General features: G+C 43.1%; 1 protein-coding gene across 1 annotated transcript in view; it reads right to left on the reverse strand.

Annotated features, from left to right (window-relative positions):
• vat1l (vesicle amine transport 1-like) overlaps window positions 1-19140 on the reverse strand; it is a 141657-nt gene that overhangs the window by 97564 nt on the left and 24953 nt on the right. The window contains exon 4 of the mRNA XM_067997524.1: window positions 5232-5374. Within this exon, the coding sequence (XP_067853625.1) occupies window positions 5232-5374 (143 nt within the window). The remainder of the gene's footprint in view (window positions 1-5231; window positions 5375-19140) is intronic.

Below are 19140 nucleotides of genomic sequence, written 5' to 3' on the forward strand. Positions count from 1 at the left end.
CTGGCCAATACTTATCCCTCAACCAACATCACTAACACAGATTATCTGGTCATTTATCTCATTGCTGTTTGTGGGATCTTGCTATGCACAAATTGGCTGTCGTGTTTCCTACATTACAACAATGACAACTCTTCAAAAGTACTTCAGGGCATCCTGAGGTCATGAAAGGCGCTATATAAATGCAAGTTCTTTCTTGCTTTCTTTCCTAATATGGGCATGCTGGAAAACACAGACTGACGTAGGAATTATCATCAAACGTCAAACACATGCACTTGTGAGTCTCACAAATGCTTCCAAATAGCTGTGCTTAAAAAGCCATAAAATAGTGAAGCATTTAGAGTTTTATTAACTGTCATGTAAAGCTCAGGGCTACCAGCTAATTTGATGTTTAGCTTCTATCAGTTTAAACACAAGGAGGAGAGGGAGGCAGGAAAACAGAAACAGTAGGGAAGAAGAGAGGAAAGGAGAAGAGAAGAAAAGAAGAAGGAAAGAAGAGAGAAGACATAAAAGGAGGGAGGGAACCAGGAAGGAAGGAATTGATTAACTTATTTAAAATGGTGTTTGTCCTTACATCATAATAATGTTCTGGTGAGGATTGTCATTGAATTTCTTTCTTCTTAACACCCAGTGCAACTCAATTGCATTTTGAATGAATTCGGCAACATCCATTAGCTGGAAATGTCGATGCCTTTCTCACTCCAGTTACTGTTTGGTACCCGCGGATAGCCTGAAGTATTCCCATGCTGATTATGGTACGAATCAATGATCTAGTGTCTTTTCTCCTTGTATTACCACACCAGCATAACTCTTCCAAAGTGAGATTGCTGAATGAACACAAGTTAATGTCCAACTTAAGACCAGTTTTATGCTGCAAGTTGAGAACTGTTTTGAAATTGAATAAATTTGTTTTAGTTAAGAACCTTAATAGTCATCAGAGAGAGAGGAGAGAATGCACCTATCTGTCTTGTCTGGAGTCAAAGCCAACATCCCCGAAGGTGAAAGAATATTGTAGCACACTGTACCACAACATCTGCATCCCTGATTGCTGCCGAGTGAATTGGATTTGTTTTTGTTCTTTCACATTAGTCCTAAGAAAACATGCAAATGTTCTTAAAGCAATATCCTGTGATTTGTTTGCCTGATATTGAAAGACTTACGTTTGAGCCTGAACTATTCAAGCAAATGCTTCATTTTTAGCCTTGATTTGGGTATTGAAATTTCGGCCGGGATTCTCCTTTTCGGGGTGTTGCTGGGGTGGGGCAGGTGACCCTCTGAATCCACCCCAACTCTGGCCCATTTCTCTGAGGTGGGGCTTATCAGAAACGTCGGGTTCTTGGCAGGATTCCCGCCAAGAGGTAGCCCGCCAGCAGACTATTGATGGTATTGCAGTATCAGAAGAGCTGGTGAGGGACCTTATAGAAGCAGGAGCATCCTGAAGATCAGAGGCGATGTTCCACTGAAGGCCTCAGCTGAGACCACAGACTTCAGCAGTTATGTGCTGGGGTCCAGGCTGGAAAATGGACGCCTTGCCAAGAAGCCTGTGAATCTTCTGTCAATGGTGCCCTTCGATTCCTCTAATTCTACTTCTTATGAACATACAAAAACACATTTTTGTATTCCTGAGGACTTGTACAAGTATCAGAATCCCACAAGGAATTTTTGACATTTTGCAATATCACCTCAAGGACTTTTGCAGACCTACCCATTTCAAAGCAACACTAAAAAACCCTATTTTTTTCTACAAAATAATTGACTGCGAAACATTACACGAACACAAATAGACTTAGTGACTGGATGATGTCCCTACTGACGTGTATAGGTTGGTGCAAGTGGGGCGTGACCCAGAAAAACAATATGTTGTAATGTCTGGAATGAGCAAGTTCCTCATATCTTAACAAGTGGCTTGATCCTTTAATCAATTAAATTGATTTTTTTTTTCATTTTTCGATCAAAATAGCTACAATGTTAGAGTATTCCCATCAGGATTTTCTTTTTCTTCAGTACTTAAAGTTGACTTTCCTTCTGACAAAAAAAAACAATGATGAAAGTCCTGTTATTTTACTAAAGATTATTGTGTTTGCTAAAAAACCTAAGAAAAAGCCCAGACTGATGAGATGGAAGTTTCCTCCTTCTGTCGACCCCCAGGCTTCTATACGAGATGAGTTCAGCCAATGCCAACCCAGTCCTAATAGGTAATGTCTTCGAGAACAAAACTGGTACAATTTGGCATTGATTGGCATCATAGAATCATAGAAATTTACAGAAGGAGGCCATTTGGCCCACCGTGTCTGTGCCAGCCAAAAAAGAGCTATCCAGCCTAATCCCACTTTCCAGCTCTTGGTCCATAGCCTTGTAGGTTACGGCTCTTCAATGCATATGCAAGTACTTTTTAAATGTGATGAGGGTTTCTGCCTCTCCCACCCTTTCAGGCAGTGAGTTCCAGACCCCCACCACCCTCTGGGTGAAAAAAATCATTCTTCAGTTCCCCTCTAATCCTTCTATCAATTACTTTAAATCTATGCCCCTTAGTTATTGACCCCTCTGCTAAGGGAAATAGGTCCTTCCTATCCACTCAATCTAGTCCCGTCATAATTTTATACACCTCAATTAAATCTCCCCTCCACCTCCTCAGTTCCGAACAGGACAACCCCAACCTATCCAATCTTTTCTCATAGCTAGAACTCTCCAGTCCTGGCAACATCCTCATAAATCTCCTCTGAACCCTCTCTAGTGCAATCACATCTTTCCTGTAATGTGGTGACCATAACTGTATGCAGTACTCTAGTTGTGGCCTAACCAGTGTTTTGGCATAAACTCACTGGGTGAGGCCACAAGGTATGAGAAATGGAAACAATAGTGAAGTAACAGGACATGGGGGACATGGTTGGGGCAATGTAATGACCACTTGACTAAATAGAGGTAATTCTACAATCCCACGCTCCCGGTGGGGAGTCAAGTTCACAGGGAGCGCGGCTCAGAGAATGTTGTAGCGCTATCGTATCTTATGAGGAAAGGTTGGACAAGTTGGGCCTGTATACACTGGAGTTTAGAAGAATGAGAGGTGATCTTGTTGAAACATATAAGATCCTGAGGGGACTAGAAGGGGTAGATGCTGAGGGGATGTTTCCCCTTGTGAGAGAGACTACAACTAGGGGCCACAGTTTAAAAATAAGGGGCCTCCCATTTAAGACGGAGATGAGGAGAAATTTTTTCTCTCAGAGGGTCGTGAGTCTGTGGAACTCCCTTCCCCAGAGAGTGGTGGAGGCAGGGTCATTGAATATTTTTGAGGTTGAGTTAGATAGATTCCTGATTAACAAGGGAGTCAAAGCTTATACTAGGTAGACGGGAAAGTAGGGTTGAGGTCACAATCAGATCAGCCATGATCTTATCAAATGGCAGAGCAGGCTCGAGGGGGCAAATGGCCCACTCATGCTCTTAATTCGTATGTTCGTACATTCCTTGCGAGTACAGATTTCGACCTCAGATTGTGGGATTACTCCTTACACCTGACCTGGGAGTGCTTGATGTTGACATTGGGGTGGGGTGGGGGGGAGGGGGGTGGGAGAGAAGGGGGAAAATTGTCACTTTAGGCCGTAGTGGGTCGACTGCCCGTTCCACTTCCCGCTTGGTTTTCCTTTCCAGTCAGTAGAAAGGAAAATCAGGCAGGACGTATAAAGGGAGGCATCTCCGCAGGAGCCAGTTTTCCTCCGCCTTCCGAAAGTGGAAATCGGCCCCTGGCTGTCATAAGTGGGCAAAGTGTCCCATTGCACAACAAGTGGCATCCTTCACCTCGATGAGCACAAAAGCCCATCCCATTAATACTATTGAAAAAAATTTTGAAGTAATACATAAAAGCCGAGCACTCTTCGTCGGATGACATCCCTCCAGTAAACGGGTGAGTTAAAATTCAAGAGATTTGACGGGTTAACCCGTTCACATTTTGACGTTCACTGAGGTAAGAAACTGCGCAGGAGGGTAAGAAATTTTGAGGCGGGGTGGAACTCTTCCATTTGTTTTTTGTGATTTCCCTCCCTTTTCCCTTCTCGTCTCCCGAAGGGACTGACTCACACCGGCGTGCAGTTCTCCACGTGACAGTAACCTTGTACTTCCTCACCCAGGTGACCACTTCCTCATATTTGAGCCTGAGCACTGAGAGTCAGTCGACCATTCGGCTATGGTAGGCATCGCGGCCGAGCTCACCCAACATCTGCGTCCGCACCCTTTCCAGTCAGGGGGAAGTGGGGTGGGAGGTTGTCACTGGAGAGTGATCTGGAATATGAGGCCTAGCTAATATCATGGACAGGTACAGAAAATAATCAAAAAGGCGAATGGAATGCTGGCCTTTATATCTAGAGGACTAGAATACAAGGGGGTAGAAGTCATGGTACAGCTTTACAAAGCCCTGGTTTGGACCACACCTGGAGTACTGTGTTCCGTTCTGGGCACCACACCTTAGAAAGGATATATTGGCCTTGAAGGGAGTGCAGTGTAGATTTACTAGAATGATACCTGGAAGCCAAGGGTTAAATTACGAGGCGAGATTACACAAACTAGGGTTGTATTCCCTGGAATTTAGAAGATTAAGGGGTGATTTGATCGAATTTTTCAAGATATTAAGGGGAACTGATAGGGTCGATAGAGAGAAACTATTTCCGCTGGTTGGGGAGTCTAGGACTAGGGGACATAGTCTAAAAATTAGAGCCAGGACTTTCAGGAGTGAAGTTAGGAAACATTTCTACACGCAAAGGGTGGTAGAAGTTTGGAACTCACTTCTGCAAACAGCAGTTGATGCTAGCTCAATTGTTAATTTTAAGTCTGAGATTGATAAGTTTTTGTTAACCAAGGGTATTAAGGGATATGGGGCTAAGGCGGGTATATGGAGTTAGGTCACATCTCAGCCATGATCTCATTGAATGGCGGAACAGGCTCGAGGGGCTGAATGGCCTACTCCTGTTCCTATGTTCCTAACAGGTTCCCTCTCTAAGGTCTCCTCGTGTGGAGCATAAACGCCCCTTGTTGCAGCCCAGGTGCCATCCCAGCTGAGACCAGCAAACTCAGCACTGGCCGAGGATTCAACCTGTGACATTCCTGGTCTGTATGCTTCAGTACCACACCATTTACCCACGAATCCTATCAGAGGGAGCCCTCTCGACAGCACCGGTCTCGGGTATGCGATAGGGTTGAGAATTCTGTGCCAAACCTTTCGATCTCTTCACCTTGGTGCGCCTTACCTTTTCACTTCGTGCACGTAGTCAGCATTCCTGTCAATGAGGTGAGTGATGGAATCCTTGATGGCTTCATGCTTAAAAGAGGAGGCTGTTCCAAACACAGTCACATCTGGAATGGTGGAGCACAGCTGGGCGACAGCTTGACCCTGCAGCAATCACATTCAAAAATCATGTTTTAATTTTGACATCTGACAGTGGCTGGCAAACAGACGTACAGACACTCCCAAAAACATGCTTTTAATCTCAGAGCATCCCAAAGCGCTTTACAGCCAAAGAAGTAGTTTTGAAGTGTAATCACTGTTGTAATGTAGGAAACGCAGCAGCCAATTTGCACACAGCAAGCACTCACAAACAGCAGCGTGATAACGATCAGATAATATGTTTTAGTGATATTGGTTGAGGGATAAATATTGGCCAGGACACTGGGGAGAACTCCCCTGCTCTACTTTGAAATAGTGTCACAGGATCTTTTACAACCACCCGAGCGGGCAGACGGGGCCTTGGTTTAACTTCTCATCCGAAAGACGGCACCTCCGACAGTGCAGCACTCCCTCAGTACTGGCAATGTAGCGTCAGCCTGGGTTTCGTGCTCAAGTTTCTTTCGAAGGGGCATGGTTTATACTGACTCTCTGTTTCAAGCCACATACACAAAAAGTTATGCAGAGATAACAAGTTCTGATCCTCATTCAAAACATTAACCCATCTTTTGTCTTTCAGATGCTGATAGATCTGTCGATCATTTGCAGCTTTTTTTTCTGTTTCAGCTTCCGATTCCACCATTCACGGTTCATCGTTTTATTCTGAAAATGTTTTGTTGTTCCGCTACAACCACAGCCAATTGTTTCAAGTGCAGAAAATGTTCAATTATTTGAAAAGGTCAATGTCTCTATCTCCACAGAGCCCAGTATATACATCAAAGCAAACGCAAATCAAAGACTTTCCACTTAGTAGCAAGAAATATTGGCATAATGATGCTCTGTTGCAAAGATAAGTACATTTGTTTATTTTTCCAGCATCATTAAGACCCATCATTACATAGAATTACATCGAGTCTACAGCACAGAAACAGGCCATTCGGCCCAACTGGTCTATGCTGGTGTTTATGCTCCACACGAGCCTCCGCCCTCCCCTCATCATCTAACTCTATTAGATCACATCATTTCCTGCTCTAACTCATCTCTTCCCAGTATCACAGCACTGTGGAACTCCTTATCTCTCTTGTTCTTCCCTACTCCATTACAATTTACTGCTTTCAAAACCGAAGCTCAACATCGCTTAGCTTAACTTCTTGATTCGTCTCATCATCTCGCCCCCCCAGTGTCCTGCGCGATGGACTGCAATCCTTCACTTCAGATTCTCAAACACTGGTGGCTCATTAATAGAAATGGACAGGCACTAAGTGTGGCTTGCCCAGTCTGTGAGGTTCTGGAGATATCCAGTCACAATTCTGAGAGGTTTTGATAGAGTAGATGGGGAGAAGCTGTTTCCACTGGCAAGAGGGTCGGTAACCAGGGGACACAGATTTAAGGTAATTGGCAAAATTGCCAGAGGTGAGATGAGGTGAATTGTTTTTTTACGCAGCGAGTTGTAACGATCTGGAATGCGCTGCCTGAAAGGTGGTGGAAGCAGATTCAATAGTAACTTTCAAAAGGGAAATTAATAAATACTTGAAAAGGAGAAATTTGTAGGGATATGGGGAAAGAGCAGGGGAGTCAGACTAATTGGATAGCTCTTTCAAAGAGCCAGCACAGGCACGATGGACCGAATGGCCTCCTTCTGCGCGGTATGATTCTATTATTCTATGAATTCAGCATTCAACTGAGTGTTTATTTGGATATACTGCACTGGAGTATGTTATTGTCATCAACAGTAACTGAATGTCTGCACACTATTAAATTTATTACTGTATCATCTTATTTGCTTGAAATTATTTAATATGTTTGTTCCCTAAGATCCAAAAGGTTCCTTTTCTATGATGGGTTATTCCCCAAAGAGTCAGCGATGCTGCAAAACAATAGGAGTATTACTGTCCATTATTCCCTTTTATGATCTATTTTTTGTTCCTGTGCATCCAGGATAACAAACTAATAGCCTAAATGATCCGAATACTCTGGTGGGTCAGGGCAGGTAACCTTGGTGCAAAACACTGCGAAAAAAATGTGGAGGATAACAACAGAACATTATTTTAAAACCTTGCACAAGGCGTCTTGCCTCTTGGTCGGTTCCAGCATCTTTGCTCCATGCCTGAGGTTAGTCCCTAACACACATGGGTTTGATTCCCTCCCACCTTTTTGAGGGCACTTGTTAATAAGTCGGCACAGATCCTCGTCTGCGCTATTGTAGCACAGACTTCAACCCGTTTAGCATCTGTCTTAAAGTATAGCAGACAGGATTCTATGCAAACACTTTAATTGGTGCACGAAACATGGGCCACAGGGGGAAATTAAACCCAATGACGTTTCATCGCTAAGACTCTGCTATCGGCGCCCCCTGTTGCTCACTGTAACCAATGCAATGGCACTGGATGAACCTAAAAAGGAGTGAAGACAGTCACTATCTTTGCATTAGAGGATCAGACTCAAGCTTCTGGTTCAGTTTTACTGCAGCTACCAGTTTTACACCAGTATGAATTTGAGGGGGCAGTGAGTGCCCAACAATGAGTTACACTGCAATGAGTTATACTGCCACATGCACCAATCAGGGAAAGGCAGTACACCAGGCACATATTTCTGCAACACATGTACAGCTCTGCTTCCCGGCACCTGAATGCCACTGAAATCTTTAATGGAAGTATTGAGGTGACCATCTGGTTGTCTCCTTGTAGGTTGTCGTCATTAACTTGAAGACTTTATGAAAAGTCCAAAGCATCATTCAGGCACTTTTTATACTGTTGCCTTTATACTTACTAGTGTGATGCCACATTGGTTGAGATTATCCCCATGCGACTATCCCATGCCTAGTACCATATAGGTGAATTGGCACAAAATTTGCTGCTGGGTCAGAATACTGGAACTCCCTACCTAACAGCACAGTGGGAGCACCTTCACCACACGGACTGCAGTGGTTCAAGAAGAAGGCCCACCACAAGGGCAACTAGGGATAGGCAATAAATGTTGCCCTTGTCAGCGATGCCCATGAATGAATTTTAAAAATATGACCACAAAGCAATACACAACGTGCAGTATCTGCACCATGTCCAATTCTGACTTGCGATAGAGGAGAATGGAAAAATGGGAAAGAAAAGCAAAAAGAAATGAGCTAGAAGAAAAACAGAAGCAAAGAGATGATCGCGTGCAAAATCTGACAGGTTTCAATGAATGATTTTTGAAGTTGTTCAGTTTTTGTGTCCCATACTATATGCCGTGCATTTTATATGGGAGTTCCTTGATGATTTTCCTATACACCTTGGCATAATTTAATTGATTCCATCATTGTCTTGACGCAGTCCCAACACACTTGTACAGAGCCAGGGTGATCCAAGCTATGCGGACACAGACCCAGGCTATTCAGCCCACAAAGGCCCAGTAAACAGGGTTTCGAGCTGCGCTTATGTTCTGGATTCACTAACGTTTTTTGGAGAAAGGAACCTGCTACCACTATTCAGTCTGGCTCTCTCTCAGCTCATCCCCTGGCCTACTCTCCGAGTTCATCCCTCGCCCCCTCTCTCTGCTCATCCCCTGGCCCCTCTCTGAGTGCATCTCCTGTCCTCTCTATCTCCCCCTCAGTCTCACCTCATCTCTCGCTCTCTGTCTCATCTCTTGCCCATCTCTCTCAGTTCATCACCTGGCTCTCTCTCAGCTTATTGCCTGACCCTCCCACACTCTCTGTGCCTCATCTCATGCCTTCTCTTTCTGTCTCAGTTCATCACCTACCCCCTCTCAGTTTTTCACCTGCCCCTCCCACTCAGCTCACCCCCTGACCTCCTCTCTCTTTCTTTCTCTCAGCTCATCCATGCTCTCTCTGTCTCAGCCAGGGAGATTCCAGGAACAATCCCCAGTCTATGCTGGGTTAGCTGTTCTCAGCCAAGGAAGAAGTTGGCCTCAAAACTTTGGAGCCGGGGAGTGGTTCATGAGAAGGAAGATGACGTGGGCAAAGGTAATGATAAGGAGAGTCCTGAATCAGGAAACCATGGAGCAGGTGTAGCTTGGGGTGTAATTGGAATAGACAAAGACCCCAAGTACATATGTCGCAAAAATTCTAATTAGAGGCACTGTATTGATTTCATGTTCCGAAATCTGCAGTCCTTATTATTGAACAGTAATTGATTCAAAATTACATAAAGTTAATTTTGCATTGTTTATAGCAACATGCATGTATTGCGCACTGTATGTCAGGAACTTCATCATCAGGGCCTGTTCTAAAAATCGGTAAGTTTTTAAAAATTGCAGTCAATTTGAACATCCTCTTCATTTTTTCCAGCAGGTTTTATGTTTTTTCTTTAAACATTGAATACTGACTTGGATGAGTTACTGAACCTAGCTGTGCAAGAGAACTGAATTTACATAACAATGCTAAAACTACAGCAACCTAGATTAATAAAGGTATCAATTAACCTGGCACAGGCATGATGGGCCGAATGGCCTCCATCTGTGTTGTATTATTCTATGATTGAACACTGTCCTCCTGGAAGTGCACATGTGGGGATGTCAGATGAGTATTGTGCTCGGCTCTCATGGCCCCTCACAACTGAACAGTCAGCGGGGGCACTCACTGCCCGAGCTCAAACATGAAGAATCACCTCCAGGTGAGGTGTCAGGGGGCAACCAGCATCCATACAACTGTATCCCAGCAAGGAGCCAATGTCTTCAGGAGAAGAGGAGGAGAGAGGAGAAAAAAAATGGAAACGTCTAGCTCAGCAAAACCAAATTAATGTGAAAAATTATATTCTGTGGAACTCAAGGCATTCAAGGTGGGGATCTCTCCTTTCAGTAGACTATTTAGACATGTAGTGAATAATGAATGATTAGATTTGCTGCCACTAGGCACGGAGCTGCCTGGCTTCAGAGATGAAAATTAATGAGATTATTAGGCCCCAGTCTGACCCTCAAAGTATTCGGAGATGTCAGGCTTTAATACTGCTTATTTCATTCCTTAAGGAGTTAAACGTCATCCTTGATTCTAAATAACTTTACAGCAAATTAATCTCTAAGAGGCAGCCAGTCAGAACCTTAGATGGCGCTCAATAGCCCAGCTACTGGATAGGAATAGCTGCCTCTCATCAAAGCGGTCTAGGATTTTCCAAATGCATTGCCTCATCTCCAGTCTTCTCCCCGGGCTGCTGTTGCCATCATTTACACTCTCTCTAATTATTCTCGTCTTTGTTCCTTAAGTCTTCCTGTTTACTTTTTGGTAAACAAGTTACATTCCTTAAATGACATTCCAAATGACATTTGGAAGGCTGTGGAGGCCAAGTCACTGAATATATTTAAGAAGGATCGAGATAGATTTCTAGACACAAAAGGCATCAAGGGGTATGGGGAGAGAGCGGGAATATGGTATTGAGATAGAGGATCAGCCATGATCATATTGATTGGCGGAGCAGGCTCGAAGGGCCAAAGGCCTACACCTGCTCCTATTTTCTATGTTTCTATGTTTCTAAATGTCACTGCTGTTTGACAGAACTAACTCTCCGAGAAGAATATTCTTCCTTCTAAAATGTCCTCTCACAAACCATGTTTGTTGGGGTGTCTTGAGTAATGCATAGAATTACATAGAATTTTACAGCACAGAAACACGCTAATATGGGTACTCTACAGACCACCTAATAGTGGAAAGGAGGAAGAAATATGTAAGCAAATATGTGAAATGAGTGAGGGACATAGATTAATAATTGTGAAAGATTTTAACTACCCCCAAAAACACTGGCAAGATGAGGTAGGTAAAGCGGGACAGGGAATGGAGTTTTTACAATGTGTGCAGGACTCCTCTCTTACTCAGTATGTAAAAAGCACATCAAGAGAGGGAGCAGTGCTGGATCTAGTAATGGGAAATGAACCAGAACAAATGACAGAAATAAGCATAGGGGAACATCTAGGCAATAGTGATCACAACGTAATAAGGTTTAAGATAAAGATTGAGAAGGACATATGTAAGACAAAGATCAAAATAATACTTTGGAAAAAAGCTGATTTTAAGGGGATGAGAATGGAATCAGCGAAAATAAACTCAAAAATCGTACAGACAAACAACGAAATAGAACAGCAGCGGGAAACATTTAAAATGGTGATCAAGAATCCAGGAGAAATATCCCACTAAAAAGCAAGAACAAACCAGCCAGTAATGGCACACCATGGATGAATAAAGAAATAACGGCAAAATTGAAAGTAAAGAAAAAGGCATACACTAAGTACACAGACAACAGAGGAGAGGATGACAAACGGGAATACGAAAAGGTTAGGAAAGAAGTAAAAAAAAACAATGAGGAAGGCAAAGAGAAACTATAAAATTAAATTATCAAGGAATATAAAAACAAATAGTGACGTTTCTACAGACACATCAATAAAAAAAGAAACATTAGGATAGGGATAGGGCCACTAAGGGATATACACAATAAACTCACAGGTAATGACAGCGAAATGTTAGAAATATGAAATAATTACTTTGCCTCAGAATTTACCAGGGAGACTAACATGGTGGGCATGACATTAGAAGAAGAGATCAAAAAGGATTTCAAGATAGAAAGGGGGGAGAAAATTGATAAACTAATCAAACTTAGAGAGGATAAAACGTCTGGTCCGGATGGATTGCATCTGCGCATATTAAAAGAAATTAGAGAAGAGGTAGCAGAGGCACTATTACATATATATAAAAATTCATTAGAAAAGGGAATAGTGCCAGAGTACTGGCAGACAGCTAATGTTATTCCTATATTTAAAAACGGAGATAGAACAAGTCCAGGCAACTATAGACCAATTAGCTCAACATTAGTGATAGGAAAGATAATGGAATCCTTACTCAAAGATGTAATGGAAAAACATCTAGAAACTGAAAATATAATAAAGAATAGTCAGCACGGATTTCAAAAGGGAAGGCCATGTCTGACCAATCTTATTGAATTCTTTGAAGAAGTAACAGAAAGGGTAGACAAGGGTAATGCAATAGATGTAAAATATTTGGATTTTCAAAAGGCCTTTGATAAGGTATCGCATAGTAGACTCATGGCTAATGTCAGAGCATAGAGAGTCAGGGGACAAGTAGCAGAATGGATAGCAAGCTGGCTACAAAACAGAAAACAGAGAGTAGGGGTTAATGGTAGTTACTCAGACTGGCAAAAGGAAGTTGTGTTCCACAGGGATCGGTGCTGGGACCACTGTTGTTCACCATTTACATAAACAATTTGGACTCAGCAATCGGAAATACAATTTCAAAATTGTGTACGCCACTAAATTTGGGGTATCGTTAATACTGAGGAGGACTGCGACAAAATATAGGAAGACATTAATAAACTTGCAAAATGGGCGCGTAATTGGCAGATGAATTTCAATACAGATAAGTGTGAGGTGGTACATTTTGGTAGGAAGAATAAGGGGGCCACATACTCCCTGGAAAATAAGAGTCTAAATGGGGTAGAGGAGCAGAGGGATCTGGGGGTACAGATGCACAAATCACTACGAGTAGCGACAGAGAATAGTTAATAAGGCCATTAAGAAAGCAAACAAAGCACTGAGGTGCATTTCAAGAGGGATAGAATTGAAAAGCAGGGAAATTATGTTAAACTTGTATAGAACCTTGGTTAGACCACACTTGGAGTACTGTGTATAGTTCTCGACCCCATATTAAAAAATGGATATTAAGGCACTGGAGAAGGTGCAAAAAAGATCTACTAGGATGATACCAGAACTGAGAGTTTAAACCTATCAGGAAAGATTGAACAGGCTGCGGCTCTTTTATCCAGAAAAGAGAAGACCAAGGGGTAATCTGATAGAGGTCCTTAAGATTATGAAAGGGTTTGATAGGTTAGACATAGAGAAGATGTTTCCACTTGCTGGGGTAGAACTCGGAGCCATAAATATAAGATAGTCGCCAATAAATCCAATAGGGAATTCAGGAAAAACTTATTTACCCAGAGAGTGGTTAGAATGTTGAACTGGTTACCACAAATAGTAGTTGAGGTGACTAGAATAGATGCATTTAAGGGGAAGCTGGATAAACACATGAAGGAGAAAGGAATAGAAGGATATGCTAATAGGATTAGATGAAGTAGAGATGGAGGAGGCTCATGTGGAGCATAAACACCGGCATGGACTTGTTGGGCCGAATGGCCTGTTTCTGTGCAGTACATACTATGTAAGAAACAGGCCATTCGGCCCAACAGGTGTATGCTGGTGTTTATGCCCCACAGGAGCCTCCTCCCGCCTTACTTCGTCTCACCCTATCAACGTATCCTTCTATTCCTTTCTTCGTCATGTGCTTACCTAGCATCACTTCAAAAGGGAATTGGAAAGGTATTTGAAATGGAAGAAATTGTAAAAGGATATGAAGAAAGGGCAGGGAAAAACGATTGGAATAAATTGCTCCAGTTAAAGGGCTAGCACAGCTGTGATGGGTGAAATGCACTGTCGGGCCTCAACCCCCTGGGGCCCAATCCTGGAACTCCAAGCACATTATGTGGCGATCCCCTCATTTGAATAAAATTCTGGGCAATCATGAGCTTAGTGCACAGTGCCTGCGCAAGCTCAGAACATCACTGGTGCTTCGGGGCCTCGTTATAGCACACGGGTTGACAAGTAGGCTTCAAGCTTCAATGCCCTACAATGCAGACAGCTGATCCCAATGCCCCAGTGGTGCTGAGCATCGCACTATCAGACATTTTATGTTTTCAATCTGTTATATTCATTTCATATTTAATGTACAGGGTGGCCCTTGTTTCATTTGCGCCTTTGTTTTCACTTTGCTTTTGATATGGCCTAACAAAACCAGCTGTTTCTCTGTGCTTTTTTGTTCCCCTCCTTGTCTTTGCAACTTTGTGTTTCACTTTCAATTATAATTTGGCTTGAGTGTACTTGATTTCTTTGTCTGTCTTTTATACTCTCACATGGTCATATGTTCAATTTTCCCCTTATATTCCTTCAATGCTACTGTAATTTTCACAGATTGAGTTCATACATGTACTTTCGTTTCTTAATTAAATGAGAACACGAGCAATGTGATAATGATCAGATAATCTTTTACTGGCATACAGAGCATCCATCCCTGTAAGCATCCTGCAATGGAGCTTTTAAATCAGGCCAACATTTATGGGGGTATTCCCTTTTGAATGCTCTTGCATGGAACCTAAAGAAAGACTTGCATTTCTATCACACCTTTCATGACCTCAGGACATCCCAAAGCACTTTTCAGCCAATGGAGTACTTCTGAAGTGTAGTCACTGTTGCAATGTAGGAAATACGGCAGCCAATTTGCGCACAGCAAGCTCCCACAAACAGCACTGAGATAACGACCAGATCATCTGCTTTAGTGATGTGGGTTGAGGGATAAATATTGGGCAGGACACCAGGAGAACTCCCCTACTCTTCTTCAAATAGTGCCATGGGATATTTTATATCCACCTGAGAGGCTCAGTGCTGCACTCCCTCAGTATTGAACTGGAGCGTCAACCTAGATTTAGTGCTCAAGTCTCTGCAGTGGGACTTGACCCCACAACCTTCTGACTCAGAGGTGAGAGTGCTCCCACTGAGCCACATCTAACAACATAGGGAGACTTGTTTCAATCCAGTAATTTCAAGGCAGCCATGCTCTTTTAAGTTAGGACAGGTGAACCCCAAGGAGCGCACATGCTGAGGGTTTTGTAGCATTCAGATTTAACAAATTAAGTTGAGTCACGAGATGATGAGTGTATTTGTCTGAGAAGTGGGGATTTCACATTAGTACAGTAGGAACTGCTCTTCTGCGGGTGCTCTGCTTCAATAGTTATTTCTGGAAAAGTATTCTAATGACCACGATGTAAAAAAAAATTAACGCCCCCCTCATTTTTCTGGTGATAATCCTCAGCCTATGACTCCTTGTTATCGATTTACTGCAGGAAATCCCATTCCAATACGTTGAATCTTTCGGCTTTGTTTCTTTGCAGTCCTTTCTGTGGTTCCTTCGTGTTCTCCTGTCCATGTTTTAATGTATTTATCTGTTCACCAGCTTTGCAACAAATCAACTTACAGGCGGCTCCTTCACCTTCACTCTATCTGCCTCCGCACCTTCCTAAGCCGTTTGAAATGTTGACATTGTTCCCCTACGATAGTGACCAAGAGCCTTCTACAGGTTCTCAGTAACTCACCCCTTGTGCAGCACTCTCAGCATCCCATGCACTGTGTGCCAAGAATACTCAAGGTTTACTTGAATTAGTGGCCCTCACAATGCGGCTCACAGTCAGCTTCATGCTCCACAGGAGCACACAACAGCTGAAGGGCAACTCCCCATTAGAGGGATGCAGTAGCCTTGTGGTTATGGTGTTGGACTAGTAACTCATGAGTTCAAATCCCACCATGGCAAGTTGTGAAACCAATGTCAATAAACGTGGGAAAATGACCACGAAAAGATTGTCCTAAAAGCCCAACTGGTTCATTAATGTCCTTCAGGGAAGAGAACCTGACACCACTGCCCAATCTGGCCTGCACGTGACTCCAGTCTCACAATGTGTGTTTGACTCTCAGGGCAACTCAGGGATGGGCAAGGACGACTACCTTGCCAATGTCATCCGTATCCTGAGAACAAGTATTACAAAACTAGTTCATTTTATCGCACACGACATAATTGTAAACCAACCAGTTACAACAAAGTAGCTCTCTGTAATCTGTGCAGAGTTGCTGATGTATACGGCAAGTTTGCCACAGAATTTGTCCTTGGCTACTCCAATCCTGGCACACACAACTAATGTCTTTGTGACATGATTCCAAATCTTTTTTGTCCAAATTGTGCATCCCATTTAGAAAAAATGATTGTGTACTATGTTACACTATCTTACATTATCTAGAATATTGAGTTACTCAACTGAGGCAGATGCAATAATGTTAGATGTCACCTGATCAAACCTCCAGGAATACGTCCAGCTAGAGTTGGCAGTCCGAATACACATTGTCAAGCAGTAGTGAGTAGACAGTGAGCCCTGGCTCCCTACAGCCCAGGAGCACCAAGGTCAACTGAAGCACCACTACCTGCTACCAAAGCTGAGACCAATGCTACAGGAAGTATGTGTGACACTAACAGGAGCTACATGCTAAATGCAAGACCTTTGTAAAGAAAGAAAAGAACTTGCATTTATATAGCGCCTTTCATCACCTCAGGACGTCCCAAAGCGCTTTACAGCCAAATGAAGTACTGTTGAAATGTAGTCACTGTTGTAACATAGGGAAACCTGGCAGCCAATTTGCACACAGCAAGGTCCCACAAACAGCAATGTGATAATGACCAGATAATCTGTTTTTAGTAATACTGGTTGAGGGATAAATATTGGCCAAAACTAACTGGATTGCACTTACAAAGTGCCAGCAAAGACTCAATGGGCCGAATGGCCTCCTTCTGTTCTGTAACCATTCTATGGTTCTAAAACACCAGGGAGAACTCCCCTCCTCTTCTCTGGAATAGTGCCACGGGATCTTTTACATCTACCTAAGAGAGCTGACAGGACCTCAGTTTAACGTCTCATTCAAAAGTTGGCACCTCTGACAGTGCAGCACTCCCTCAGTGCTGCACTAGAGTGTCAGCCTAGATTTTGTACTCAAGTCTCTGGAGAGGGGCTTGAACCCACAACCTTCTGACATTAGAGGCAAGAGTGGTACCCACTGAGCCACAGTTAGCACTATACATATTATATAAAATATATCCTCCTGCCAGAGGACGGTTGGGGTAAGATTTCAGCCAACGCCCCAACATCACATGGTGGGCACTGGACATGTGGTCAGTTAAAATGCCCCGGGTTACTTAAATGCCCCGCCAGAAAACCGCCCTGATCCCGCCATTTCCAACTTTAAATAATGCTTTTGGACAGGCGGCTAAGCCACCCGCCCAAAGCTGGTGGGGTCCTAATTTACATATGCTAATTGGGACCCCATGATGTCACGGGGCCCAGACAGCCATTTTAACTTTGGCCTGAGTGAGGAAGATGGCAGCGTTGAAGAGGATCGGGAATCTGGCTAGCTAAGAGTTTGAAAGCTTCGGACCAATTTACTCTGAAAATTGTTGAAAGCCTGTACGGAATTCCCAGATCGACTCAAAGATTTTAAAAGGAGCATGCTGGTAACAGTAACAAGAGCAGAGCGGCAGGTGTGGAAACGTCTGTTCAATTCCAAATGCTGCCAGTCACATGCTATCTGAACAAGCAGGTTTGTGTTTTGAATTGTGTGGTTTGGCTCCTCCCTCAAGCAAACTACTTTGCAACAACCAATAAGTCCTCACATTATTGCATCATGTTAAGCTGGAACAAGATTTCTTTGAGTGCAGCTGGTTTCTCACCACTTATGTTCTGTGAATGAATTAAAGCAGCCAGTGCCAAGCTAAAACCAGAACAAAACGTTTCATTTTGTCACAGGTCCTTTTTTTATTATTATTATTCATTCTCGGGATGTGGGCGTCGCTGGCAAAGCTGACATTTGTATGGAAAGTGGAGTTGAGTAAATCTGCCGCGATCTTATTGAATGGCGCAGCAGGCTCATGGGGCCGTATGGCCTACTCCTGCTCCTATTTCTTATGTTCATATTGCCTATCTCTAATTGCCCTGAGCGGGTCGCTAGGACATTTCAGAGGGCAGTTAAGAGTCAATCACATTGGTGTGGGACCGGAGTCACAAATAGGCCCAGACTGAGTAAGGACGGCAGGTTTCCTTCCCTAAAGGGCATTAGTGAACCAGGTGGGTTTTAACCGTGTTGGTTAGGTAACCAAGAACCAAATTAGGGATCACAAATAGATACTCAGAGACAAGGCTAAATCCCTGCATGATAAAAGGAAAAATCTATCTCCAAATATATCAAATGGAGTATGAGGGATTTACATTTATGTACAGAGATTTTTTTACTTATTTTTTAACTAATGACTTTTTCTGCTTACCAAGAAATATCAATGCTGGAAAGTAGAATATTGTCGCACATCAGCCACCCTGTGTCAACATCAAACACTCCCAGCTCATGTACAGCACCATGGAGCAATGCAGAATAAAACTCTCCTTACTGTCAATCACAATAACAGAAGACTCAAATGGCTCTGTGTGATGTTTCCATTTTCTTTATGAGTCAGATTGTCAATTTACTGCCAATTTACGAACAGCTTTGTGGATGGCAGCCTGCTAGGGACTAGTATCATCCTGCCCACGGTTCAATTGATTTTGGAGATTTATAATCAGCAGAGAGAAAAGAGAATTGTGAGCCATGAGTTTGGTCTAGTTTGTACCCGTGTCTCAGAGGAGAAAGATGGCGCTTTATCTAAGTGCAAACTCAGACCTTCCATGCTGAGTATTCTTAAATGCAAGGTCCAAAGGCTGAATCATAGAATGATACAGCGCAGGAGGCGATTCGGCCCATCGTGCCAGTGCTGGCTCTTTGAAAGCGCTATCCAATTAGTTCCACTCCCCTGCTCTTTCCCCATAGTCCTGTAAATGTTTCCTTTTCAAGTTTATATCCAATTCCCTTTTGAAAGTTATTATTGAATCTGCTTCCACCACCCTTTCAGGCAGCGCATTCCAGATCATAACAACTCGCTGCCTAAAAAAATCTCCTCATCTCCCCCCTGGTTCTTTTGTCAATTATCTTAAATCTGTGTCCTCTGGTCACCGACCCTCCCGCCAGTGGAAGCAGTTTCTCCTTACTTACTCTGTCAAATTCCCTCATAATTTTGAACGTCTTATTAAATCTCCCCTTAACCTTCTTTGCTCTAAGGAGAACAATCCCAGCTCCTCCAGTCTCTCCACATAACTGAAGTCCCTCATCTC

This window comes from Heptranchias perlo, chromosome 16, assembly GCF_035084215.1.
Source record: "Heptranchias perlo isolate sHepPer1 chromosome 16, sHepPer1.hap1, whole genome shotgun sequence".
NCBI lineage: Eukaryota > Metazoa > Chordata > Chondrichthyes > Hexanchiformes > Hexanchidae > Heptranchias > Heptranchias perlo.